The 13297-nt window shown below is 40.5% G+C and overlaps 1 protein-coding gene across 1 annotated transcript in view; it reads left to right on the top strand.

Annotated features, from left to right (window-relative positions):
• ANKRD55 (ankyrin repeat domain 55) overlaps positions 1-13297 on the top strand; it is a 108766-nt gene that overhangs the window by 79140 nt on the left and 16329 nt on the right. Inside the window, exon 8 of the mRNA XM_055554903.1 lies at positions 8502-8669. Within this exon, the coding sequence (XP_055410878.1) occupies positions 8502-8669 (168 nt within the window). The remainder of the gene's footprint in view (positions 1-8501; positions 8670-13297) is intronic.

Consider the following 13297-nt stretch of genomic DNA (forward strand, 5'->3'; position numbering starts at 1 on the left):
GCTCTGTCACCTTTTCCAAATTTTAATCTCAAAACAAAGAATATGTTTAAGGAGTTATCTTATATGACTATATCCTTACTGCCAGTAATATTAATATTTATACCTGGGCTTGTGACAATAAAAACTGCTCTATATTAGTCAGGACAGGAAAAACCATTGTTATGAAGAGAAACGCTGGGACTGTATTGTCAGACTTTCCACTTTTTGCTAACTGTTCTCAGAAGGCTTTCTGTATATCAGCTTCCTGCTATATGCGCTTTTTGTTCTTAACAGTAAGTCTTATTTTTTTTCCTTCATTCCTGGATTATGTCATAAAATCAACAAGCTCTTGTTATCCAGAGAAGAGCACAATATAGGCTTTGTGTTCAGAACTAGACGTGACCTTATCAGGGTTCTGTTTTGGTTTTCTTTAGTCATTAAAGATGTATTTACATAGATAAGGAAGCTGAGTCCAGAAAGGTGAAGAGACTTGCCTAAGAGGTAATTAGCAACTAAGTGAAAACTTGTTGTTCAATCTGAGTCTAGCTCTTTGTGACCCCATGGATTTCAGCATGCCAGGCTTCTCTATCCTTCACTATTTCCCACAGTTTTCTCAAATTTATGTCCATTGTGTTGGTGATGCTATTCAGCCATCTCATCCTCTGTTGTCCCCTTCTCTTCCTGCCCTCAACTTTTCCCAGCATCATGGTCTTTTCCACTGAGTCGGCTCTTCGCATCTGGTGGCCAAAGTGTTAGAGCTTCAGCTTCAGCATCAGTCCTTCCACTGAGTATTCAGGGTTAATTTCCTTTAGGATTGTCTGGTTTGATCTCCTTTCTGTCCAAGGGACTCTTAAGAGTCTTTTCCAGCACCACAGTTGGAAAGTATCAATTCTTTGGTGCTCAGACTTCTTGATGGTCCAACTCTCACATCCATACATGACTACGGGAAAAACCACAGCTTTGACTAGACAGACCTTTGTTGGCAAAGTGATGTCTTTGCTTTTTAATATGCTGACAGAAGAAGTGAGAACAACAATCCTATGGCCTCCAAAATGAAAACCCAATCACAGAAAACTAACCAAAATGATCACATGGATCACAGCCTTGTGTAACTCAAAGAAAACGTGTACCCTTGTCTTTTAAATGTAGAGCTTTTCACCTACTGGCCCTTCATCCATAATCAACTATTAGAATTTTTCAATTACAATGCTTATCTAACCTTTGCTTCAGTTAGGCATCGATTCAATGAAAATATAAGAATAATATAAAAACAAATAAGACTGTTGAAAACAAGTATAAGGCTTGTACATTATATATAGTTTTTTTTTAACCTTTTTCTATTGAAGAGCAATTTAGCCACCTACTTCCATTTTAGATTCCCCAAGAAGCACTTCCTACTACTTCCTGATACCTGAAACCCTTATAACACAGGAGAAAGAAATCTTGGGTTCCATGTAAGTCTCAGAAGCTGGAGACAGTTAACAGGATGACTTTAATTAAAATTAATATATAAATCATTGAAAATAGACCTTTTCTGAAGAGTAGATATTGAACTTGAGCAGGTACAAAAGTAGAAGGATTTTGTTACATGAAGAGAAAAGGTGAATGATCCAAAAAGAGAAGAAAAGAACACATGTAAGGCAATGGCACCCCACTCCAGTACTCTTGCCTGGAAAATCCCATGGGCGGAGGAGCCTGGTGGGCTGCAGTCCATGGGGTTGCTAACAGTTGGACACCACTGAGCGATGTCACTTTTCACTTTCATGCATTGGAAGGGGAAATGGCAACCCACTCCAGTGTTCTTGCCTGGAGAATCCCAGGGATGGGGGAGCCTGGTAGGCTGCCGTCTATGGGGTCGCACAGAGTCGGACAGGACTGAAGCAACTTAGCAGAAGCAGCAGCAGCAAGGGGACTTTCCTGGTGGTCCAGTAGTTAGGATACCTTGTTTCCAATGCAGGGGGTGGGGGGTTGAACTTTGGTCAAGGAATACATGCCATGTGGCCAAATAAATAAAAGTAGAAAAATATATACATTTTTAAGGCATACATTTAGGAAAAGAGGGCTAGAAAAAAGTTTGCCTACTTCAAAATACTTCTAGAAGCAGCTCTAATACAGTATTTCCCACTTGAATTATTACATGCTTCAGTTCAGTTCAGTTTAGTTGCTCAGTCGTGTCCGACTCTTTGTGACCTCATGGACCACAGCACACCAAGCCTCCCTGTCCATCGCCAACTTTCAGAGTTTACTCAAACTCATGTCCATTGAGTCGGTGATGCCATCCAACCATTTCATCCTCTGTCGTCCCCTTCTCCACCAGCCCTCAATCTTTCCCAGCATCAGGGTCTTTTCAAATGAGTCGGCTCTTTGCATCAGGTGGCCAAAGTATTGGAGTTTCAGCTTCAACATCAGTCCTTCCAATGAACACCCAGGACTGATCTCCTTTAGGATGGACTGGTTGGATTTCCTTGCAGTCCCAGGGACCCTCAAGAGTCTTCTCCAACACCACAGTTCAAAAGCATCAATTCTTTGGTGCTCAGCTTTCTTCACAGTCCAACTTTCACATCCATACATGACCACTGGAAAAACCATAGCCTTGACTAGACGGACCTTTGTTGGCAAAGTAATGTCTCTGCTTTTTAATATGCTGTTTAAGTTGGTCATAACTTTCCTTCCAAGGAGTAAGTGTCTTAATTTCATGGCTGCAGTCACCATCTGCAGGGATTTTGGAGCCCACAAAAATAAAGTCAGCCATTGTTTCCACTGTTTCCCTATCAATTTGCCCTGAAGTGATGGGACCGGATGCCATGATCTTAGTTTTCGGAATGTTGAGCTTTAAGCCAACTTTTTCACTCTCCTCTTTCACTTTCAGCAAGAGGCTCTTTAGTTCTTCACTTTCTGCCATAAGGGTGGTATTATCTGCTTATCTGTGGTTATTGATATTTCTCCCATGCTTAGGAGAGAAAATTTAGTTCCCCCAGTCTCAGGGCAGAAAGTATATCCGAAGGGAGTAAGAAAGTGCAAAAGATGGGGCCCTACAAGGGTTCAAAGTGAAGTAAAATCTCAAGAAGGGTCTAGTTTCTGCTTCGGAGCTCAGCTCAGCCTGCTCTGCATTTTGTTTCAGTTTCTGCATCCTGCACTGGATAGCTCTGCCTTCACATTGACACTGTAAGCTTGTGTCAGTAAAGAATTTTTCAAAATGTTCATAGGTTTAAGTATTGAAGCATTTGCAAAAATTGTGGCTTCACTTCCCATCTTTTTTTTCCAGATAGAAAGTTTTTGAGAAAAGGGAAGAAAAATAAGGCAATGATTTTAAAAAATAAAAAAAAAGAGGATGAGGAAAAATATGAGGGAACTAGTCCTCCTAGATTATTAAAACACATCATAAATCTATGACATTTTAAAACATGTTGGTCCTAGCCTAAGATTGATGGTACAGAACACATAACTCATAAATAGCTTGTATAGCTTAAAGAGCCAAAATTTCATCAGTCTATGAAGTCATGCTTTCCTTTAGCACCCAAGTCATTTATCTTCAGGAAGGAGCGTCTTTAATCAAACTCTCCTCCCTACATACTTCTGGGAATTATCTAGGGAATGTTTGCATGTTCCATAAGGGGTTCCTTGGCTTCTGACAACTTACCAACACTGCATTCTTGTACCTATCATCTCCTGTCATTCAGAGACTGCCTCCTCAGCCCACTGCTTGTCTCTGATGAATTTCTTCTGAATCATGGTCCCTTGTTCTCCAGCTCCTTACTGTGATAACTGAGTCCAATCTGCTATGTTTGAAAACTATCCTGAAGCGTAGAGATAAGAAAGGGACTCCAGCTTACATAACTTGAAACTGGATACTACATATTGCCTGCAAAGGCTTTATGTGTATTGGTTAGAAGTTATCCATGCTTCTCTTGTTTCTGCAAAATAATTTTTCCCTGTGTCCTTCTGGACCTCTTCTTCCATGTTGATGTTCAGAATGATCTCGGGTTGCCTCAGCCTGCCTCGCTTGAAGCAGGGCTTCAGTTCCTGGCTAGAGATTGAGGTCAGGTTGCAGCAGTGAGAGAGCTGAATCCTAGCCACTAGACCAAAGATCAGGGACAAGGCCCTGGCCCTTCAACGTGCAGAAAAATAATTCCCACAAAGATAGAAAGTAGTGGAATAGGTAAAGTATTTATTAGGAGGAAAAAGAGTACAGTATATGAGGATAGACACACAGGCGGACTCAGAGGAAGAATTGCACCCTTAGGGCAGTTTAAGTTACTTATATGGGGCATTTCCTCCAGGTTTCCTTGGCCAATCATTTTAATTTGCCTGGTTCAGAGTTCATATCTGTTATATCTCAGGATCCTCCCATGTGCACACACACATCTCTTAGCAAGATGAAAGAGGTCTGTGGGTGGGTGGCATCAGCATCACTCCCGTTTTGACCTCCAAGAAGCCTTTCTTTGCACGTGCAGTTGGGAGGTCTCCTGACTTCAAAAAATGAGAAATATGTGGGCTCTTATCTTCTGTGTGGGCAGGGCCCAGCCTCCTCTCTCGGTTGTTCTGATATTGATAGTTTGTAGTTTCTGTCCACAGGGAATGACTCTCTAAACTTTACCCTGGGGACCATCTACCTCCTGCCTCAAGAGAAATTAATAGTCACTCTTCAGTTCAGTTCAGTCACTCAGTTGTGTCCGACTCTTTGCATCACCATGGACTGCAGCACTCCAGGCTTCCCTGTCCATCACCAACTCCCAGAGCTTGCTCAAACTCCTGTCCATAGACTCAATGATACCATCCAACCGTCTCATCCTTTGTCATCCCCTTCTGCTTTCAAACTTTCCCAGCAACAGGGACTTTTCCAATGAATCACTTCTTCTCATCAAGTAGCCAAAGTATTGGAATTTCAGCTTCAGCATCAGTCCTTCCAATGAATATTCAGGACTGATTTCCTTTAGGATTGACTGGTTGGATTTCCTTGAAGTCCAAGGAACTCTCAAGAGTCTTCTGCAACACCACAGTTCAAAAGCATCAATTCTTCGGTGCTCAGCTTTCTTCATAGTCCAGCTCTCACATCCATACATGACTACTGGAAAAACCATCACTTTGACTAGACGGACCTTTGTTGGCAAAGTAATGTTTCTGCTTTTTCATATGCTGTCTAGGTTGGTGATAGCTTTTCTTCCAAGGAGAAAGCATCTTTTAATTTCACGACTGCAGTCACCATCTGCAGTGATTTTGGAGCCCCCCCCAAAATAAAGTATTTCACTGTTTAAATGGTTTCCCCTTCTATTGGCCATGAAGTCATGGGACCATTAGTACAGTCACTCAGCAACTGTCATAAAGGCCAAAGAGCGTTGTCACGTGTTGATAAACCTGACTGCATTGATATTCAACCCTCCATCTATTGAATTTATTGGCAATATATTCTCTAATCAGGAGGGTATAATATGGCTGGTGCCTCATCTTGTTTCATAATAAATATTGTCTGGAGACCTCTCAAATAGAATGGAATGAATCATATCTTGTACAAGCTCAAATAGGCAGAGCAATTGATGACCATGTTGAAAAAATATATGGTCCTATATTAAGTGTCCTCAAATTGCTATCCATATCATAACATGAGGAGGATGCTTGATTGACACAGGACACAGTCACCCATGGGGACTCTGGTCATACTGTGGACATGGCTGCTGCTGCTGCTGCTGAGTCGCTTCAGTCATATCCAACTCTGTGACCCCATAGACGGCCTCCTACCAGGCTCCCCCGTCCCTGGGATTCTCCAGGCAAGAACACTGGAGTGGGTTGCCATTTCCTTCTCCAGTGCATGAAAGTGAAAAGTGAACATGGCCACACTCCCAATACTAAGTCCTGAGCCCCTTCAGACAGATAGACCCAACTGAGTCCTTCTCTGTCTCACCCACAGACTGCCTCCATGTCTGAGAGACTTCTTGGCTCTCCAGGGGTGGTCATCTGCCAGGGGTCAAGCCCCCGAAAGAAGCCAAGGAGAGGCCTCCCATGCCTTCTTTTCCTGCCCCAGGATTGATCCTCTCCCAGACTGACTGATAGGAAGAAAAGCCCTTCTCTTCATGGGAAACCCCATTCACAGGAATGTCATCTATCACCATTCCCCTCTTTAGCCCTCCAGGGTCCCACTGTCCAGACATACCACACAGACATCCCCAACCACCTACTTGCCAGTATCTCTGCCAAAGAAGCAAGGTTCAGGTCCCTTTGTTCTTGAGTCCAGTGGTCCTTTATGCTCTTATCACCTTCTTGTCCCATTTGCCTTGATAGTTCTTTCTACAGCTGGGGAACTGTTTTGCTCCACATCTGCTGTCAGTTCTGGGCTTGGCTTTTGGAAACAGGAAGACACTATTTCTCTTATCTACCCTGCTATATCCCTCCCTTCAAGTTGGGCATAAAGTCAACCATATCCTTATATGGAGGAAAGGGAACAGGTAGAAAAGTATGTATACAGTTCAGGATCTTAAAATTTGATCCCACTGCATTAATAAATGGTGTTGAGAAAAGCTGGCTATGTAACTGGAAAAATGGTCAGATTGGCTCCACACTTCACCACACATATCAGAATACACTTTCAGATACATGTGAAGTTTTGTTTAAATCCAAATAAATCTAGAATAAAATATTGGTTTCCTATTTATTTACATTCAGTAAATTTACTTTTTTTGGATGTATAGTTCGATGAATTTTAACACATACATAGATTCATGCAATCACCACAAGGCAGATCCAAAACAATGCATCAGTCCCAACACCAACTCAGGTTGTCCTTTTATAGTCAAGGCTTCCCCCATCTCCAAGCTCTGGCAGCCATGGACTAGTTCTCTCTTTTGGGTTTTGCCTTTTCCAGAATGTCATGCAAATGGAAATATACAATATGTAATCTTTTGAGATTGCTTTATTTCACCTGGTAGAAGGCACTTGAGATTCATCTATGTTCCATATACCAGTGGGCTATTCTTTTTACTGCTAAGTAGTATTCTATCTTGTGGATAAATTATAGTTTGTCCATCCACCCATTGAAGAATATTGGGTTGTTTATACTTTTGGATGATTACAAACAGTACAGCTATAAACATTTGTGTACAAGTTTTTGTGTAAATGTAAGTTTTCATTTCTCTAGCTATAGATATAGACATGAGATTGCTTGGCAATATGGTAAGTATGCTTAACTGTAGAAGCAATTGACAAACTATTTTCTGGTGTGGCTGCTTCTAAAAAATGTATAAAAGTTCAAGTTGCCCTGAATCTTCATCCATACATGTATTGCCAGGTTTTTGGTTGTTTTTTTTTTTAACTTTTTTTTTTCATTGAAGTATAGTTGATTTACAGTGTTGTGTCCATCTCTGCTATCCAGCAAAGTGACTCAGTTATACACATATATAAAGCCTTTTTTAAAAAAATATTTAGCCATTTAAATAAGTATGTAGTGGTATCCCATGTAGTTTTAATTTGCATTTCTCTGAATGAAAAATGTTACTGAGCATCTTTTCATGTGCTTGTTTACCAATTATACACTTTCTTTGATAAAGTCTTCAATCTTTTGCTTGTTTTTTAAATCGATTTGTATATATATTTTTTATTGTTCAGTTTTTAAATACTTTACATACTCTCTTTGTTGGATGTGTAATTTGCAAATATTTTCTCCCAGTCTCTGGCTTTTTTTTTTTTTTTTTAAGAAAATGATGGTTTTGCCACTTATCAAAGGTTTAAAAACTGGTGAGTATGTATCTACCTTATGGCTAATGAAGAACTTTCTAAAATGTAAAAGCATGAAACAAATAAAAAATGAAGAGGTAAATAAATGTGGTAATTTCTTAAAATTTTTATGGAAAACCTCTAAAAAAAAATTAAAAGCTAGGTAACAAATTAGAGGAAATGTTTTCATAAACCTAACTAGAAAAAACCCAATACCTTAAATGTTTTAAAAGCTTATGTGAGTTAGTAAGAAAAGCTAACAACCTAATAGAAAATGGACATAGGGCATTAAGGCTCATTTCAATGAAGAAACTAAAATGTCAAATAAAATGTATTTGCAAGGTTCTTCCTCATGCTATTTAAAGAAATGCAGATTCAAACAACACTGAAGTACTAATTTTGCCTACCAAGTTGGCAAAGATTTTTAAAGATGTTGATAACACTTCATATTAGGAAGGAGTAGGAACGCAGCTGGTAGGAGGAAAAATTGAGTCAGTTTTCTTGGAAGGCAATCCTGGCACTATGTATAAAGAGCCTTCAAATTGTTCATACCCTTTGACCCACTACTTCCTTTTTGAGGAAATTCGCAGAAAGACCAAAGAAGGGGAAAGGCCACAGAGTATCAGAATTAGAGGAGAGGCCTCTACACACATACACCATCCCCCTGAAACCCCATTTAGTGCATACCATTTCCACACTGTAAGTAGCAACAGGTCTGTCCTGCCAGGACCCAACTTTGAGCAGGAGCTGTTGTCCGCTAGGTAACCTGTATCATTCATGTACTCAGACACTTGTGCTGTCCCCCCGTGGCCCCCCAGGACACCTCTGCACTGGGCTGCAGCTGCAGGGAAAGCAGACTGTGTGCAGTCACTGCTGGAGCTGGGAATGGACAGCAACCTGCGCGACATCAATGAGAGCACACCTCTGGCCTATGCCCTGTACTGTGGCCACACGGACTGTGTCAAGCTCCTCTCCCAGGAGAGCAGGTGAGCGCACCAGGAGGCACTCATTTTTTTCTTCGTCTCAAAGATTTATAAAATTGGATGCAATTGTCTAAACTGCCAAAACCAGCACAAAACGATCTATAACTTAATAATTGTGTCTGCCATTGCCAACTACAAACTGGTACTTGCCATCTACCTCTACAAGGATTAAACCGTGTGCTGCTGCAGCTGCTGACTTTCAGCAGCCCCCCCACTGAAAGGCGCTCAAGGTGGAGAGCAGAAATGAAGCTCTCTGTGCTCTGGAATAACTGACAGAACAGGTCTCTAGATAGTTAGATGTTTTCAGGAACCAATTTTATGAGCCCAATTCTTGCATCTCCTTGTATCTAGAAAAGCACAAAAATCTTGCATGGTGACAACTGTTCCTCATGACTAGCAGTTCAGTCAGTTCCGTTCAGCTCAGTTCAGTTCAGTTCAGTTCAGTCAGTTCAGTTCAGTTCAGTTCAGTTCAGTCCAGTCGCTCAGTCATGTCTGACTCTCTGCGACCCCATGAATCGCAGCTCGCCAGGCCTCCCTGTCCATCACCAACTCCCGGAGTTCACTCAAACTCACATCCATCGAGTTGGTGATGCCATCCAGCCATCTCATCCTCTGTCGTCCCCTTCTCCTCCTGCCCCCAATCCCTCCCAGCGTCAGAGTCTTTTCCAATGAGTCAACTCTTCGCATGAGGTGGCCAAAGTACTGGAGTTTCAGCTTTAGCATCATTCCTTCCAAAGAAATCCCAGGGCTGATCTCCTTCAGAATGGACTGGTTGGATCTCCTTGCAGGCCAAGGGACTCTCAAGAGTCTTCTCCAACACCACACTTCAAAAGCATCAATTCTTCGGTGCTCAGCCTTCTTCACAGTCCAACTCTCACATCCATATATGACCACTGGAAAAACCATAGCCTTGACTAGACAGACCTTTGTTGGCAAAGTAATGTCTCTGCTATTCAATATGCTGTCTAGGTTGGTCATAACTTTCCTTCCAAGGAGTAAGCGTCTTTTAATTTCATGGCTGCAATCACCATCTGCAGTGATTTTGGAGCCCCCCAAAATAAAGTTTTCCACTGTTTCCCCATCTATTTGCCATGAAGTGGTGGGACCAGATGCTATGATCTTAGTTTTCTAAATGTTGAGCTTTAAGCCAACTTTTTCACTCTCCACTTTCACTTTCATCAAGAGGTTTTTTAGTTCCTCTTCACTTTCTGCCATAAGGGTGGTGTCATCTACATATCTGAGGTTATTGATATTTTTCCCGACAATCTTGATTCCAGCTTGTGCTTCATCCAGCCCAGCATTTCTCATGATATACTCTGCATATAAGTTAAATAAGCAGGGTGACAATACACAGCCTTAACGTACTCCTTTTCCTATTTGGAACCAGTCTGTTGTTCCATATCCAGTTCTAACTGTTGCTTCCTAACCTGTGTATAGGTTTCTCAAGAGGCAGATCAGGTGGTCTGGTAGTAAGCTCCTGCAAAAAGTATGTGCTTGATTGCATGTACTTCCCCTTCACCAAAACCTTCCCAGCCACCTCTGCTCACCACTCTGAGCAGTTTCTCAGAGTGATCAGAAATGATGTCTCCTGGGCTATAGTCCTCATTTTCCCCCAAATAAATAGTGACTCACAACTCTCATGTTGTGCATGTTTTTTCAGTTGACACCATTATCTAACAATGATATGTCCTTGAATCTGTGGAGCAAAATGGTAGTAGTAAGCCTGAATGTATCAGCCTAACATTTACTGAACTCTAATCTCTTCTGTTTTCTCCCTTTCCACATCCATTTAAGCAATATGCTAATTGCGCTTTTGCCTAATCAGCATTTCTCCAACTCTTTGTTCTCAGGACCCGTTTATACTCAAAAATTATGGAGGACCCAAAAAAGCTTTTGTTTATGTGAGTTACACCTATCAATATTTATGGCATGAAACTAAAACTGAGACACTTTTGATAAAATATTTTAGTTAGTAATTTAAAGTGATAATAATCCATTACAAGTTAAGATTAATACCATATTTTTAGTTAAAAATAAACTATTCTTCAAAACCAACCAGAAAAAGTGTAATGAAAAGAGCAGCTTTATTTTACTTTTCCCTTCAAGTCTCCTTGATAACTTTATAGAAGTTAAATAGAATACAGCGGGATTCCCACATCTGCATCTGCATTCAATCTATTGCAACATGACTGTTTTGACTAAAGTGTATGAAAATAATCTGGCCTCACATAGACACATAGGTAAAAAAGGGAGGTGTATTTCAATAGACTTTTCAGATAACTATGGATACTTTTCCTCTGATAGTACACCAAAACTTGACAAGTAGTATTAGGTTGGTACAAAAGTAATTGCAGTTTTACACTGTTGAACTTTGCCATTTGATATTGGGATACATTCTTAAATAAATGTGGTTATGTTATACAACATTTTAATGTGCATTTCTCACTTTATGTCTTTTTTCTAATGACTTATTATTTGCTGTTTCTTTTATATTTATTTTGACTATAGAAATGTTGTTAGACAAAAAGCAAATTCGAATGATTTTTTTATTGGAGTTAAAAATGGGTTGCAAAGAAACAGAAACAACTTGCAACATCAACAACACATCTGGGCTAGGAACAGCTAATGAATGTATAGTGCAGTGGCAGTTCAAGAAGTTTTGCAAAGGAGATGAGAGCCTTGAAGATAAGGAACACAGTGGTCGACCATCAGAAGTTGACAATGAGCAACTGAGAACCATCATCAAAACTGATTCTCTTACAACTACATGAGAGGTTACAAAGAATTCAGTATTGACCGTTCTACGGCTATTTGGCATTTGAAGCAAATTGGAAAAGCGAAAAAGCTCGATAAGTGGATGCCTCATGAGCTGACCGGAAATTTAAAGAAAAAAATTGTCATCTTGAAGTGTCATCTTCTCTTATTCTATGCAACAACAAGAAACCATTTCTTGATCAGATTATGACATGCAAGAAAAGTGAATTTCAGATGACAACCAGTGGTGACCAGCTCAGTGGTTGGACCAAGAAGAAGCTCCAAGATCAGATCAGCCACTCAGTCGTGTCCAACTCTTTGCGACCCCATGAATCGCAGCTCGCCAGGCCTCCCTGTCCATCACCATCTCCTGGAGTTCACTCAGACTCACGTCCATCGAGTCAGTGATGCCATCCAGCCATCTCATCCTCTGTCGTCCCCTTCTCCTCCTGCCCCCAATCCCTCCCGGCATCAGAGTCTTTTCCAATGACTCAACTCTTCACATGAGGTGGCCAAAGTACTGGAGTTTTAGCTTTAGCATCATTCCTTCCAAAGAAATCCCAGCTTCCCAAACCCAAATATGCACTAAAAAAGGGTCATGGTCACCGTTTGGTGGTCTGCTGCTCTAGTGATCCACTACAGCTTTCTGAATCCCAACAAAACCATTACATCTGAGACGTACGCTCAGGAAATCAATGAGATTCACTGAAAACGGTAATGCCTACAGCCGACACTGATCAACAGAAAGAGCCCAGTTTTTCTCTATGACAATGCCCGACCACATGTCACACAACCACCACTTCAAAAGTTGAACGAACTGGGCTACAAAGTTTAGCCTCATCTGCAGTATACACCCGACCTCTTGCCAACCTACTATGACTTCAAGCATCTCAACTTTTTCTAGGGGAAATGATTCCACAGCCAGCAGGAGGCAGAAGATGCTTTCCAACGCTTCATTGAATCCCAAAGCATGGATTTTTATGCTACAGGAATAAACAAACTTATTTCTCGTTGGCAAAAATGTGTTGATTTTAATGGTTGTTATTTTGATTAATAATGATGGGTTTGAGCCTAGTTATAATGACTTAAAATTTATGGTCTGAAACCACAATTATTTTTGTATCAATCTAATAGTTTCCCAAAGATCAGTTGCAGTGTGGACTTTGTCACCTTATCAGTGAACTTTTTGAATTCTATTACATTAAAATCCATTCATCTCTCTAGCACCTTTAATGTGTCTTATACCTATGCATGATTTTATATCTTGCATTGGTCATTTGAAAAACATTGGTTTGCTTAGTTATGAAGATCTTCCATTAAATAATACATTTCATTTTACAACATTAGAAAAAATCACATTTATTAATGTCACCAATGATCTCATCAGAAAAGGTTTTATGTATCAGGAAGCTATCAAGCTCAAAGTATGCATACAAATTTTCCAAAATTTCTCATTTTTGCATGAAAGCTAGATTTTTGTCATTGGCAACAATTACTGTCAATTGTTTACCTTGAAATGACAGACTCACTGTGTTCATTTTTGAAAAATCAAATGCCCTACTCCAAATAACCATAGCTTGCCTAGAAGCCATTGAAATGATGGTTCATGGGGGAAAAAAGTATCTAGTTCAGCTCAAACAATTCCACAAATATTTTACCTCAAAAAATCCATCATATATTAGTATAGAGTTGTTGTTTAGTCGCTCAGTCATGTCCAACTCTTTGTGAACCTATGCACTGCAGCACTCCAGGCTCCCCTGTAGTTCACCATCTCCCCGAGTTTGCTCAGACTCATGTCCATTGAGTTGGTGATGCCAATATATAGCAGAATTGCTTATGAGTACTTTCTATTTTGTCCAGAAAAAAAAAAAAGCATC

The sequence above is a fragment of the Bubalus kerabau genome, chromosome 18 (genome assembly GCF_029407905.1).
Source record: "Bubalus kerabau isolate K-KA32 ecotype Philippines breed swamp buffalo chromosome 18, PCC_UOA_SB_1v2, whole genome shotgun sequence".
NCBI lineage: Eukaryota > Metazoa > Chordata > Mammalia > Artiodactyla > Bovidae > Bubalus > Bubalus kerabau.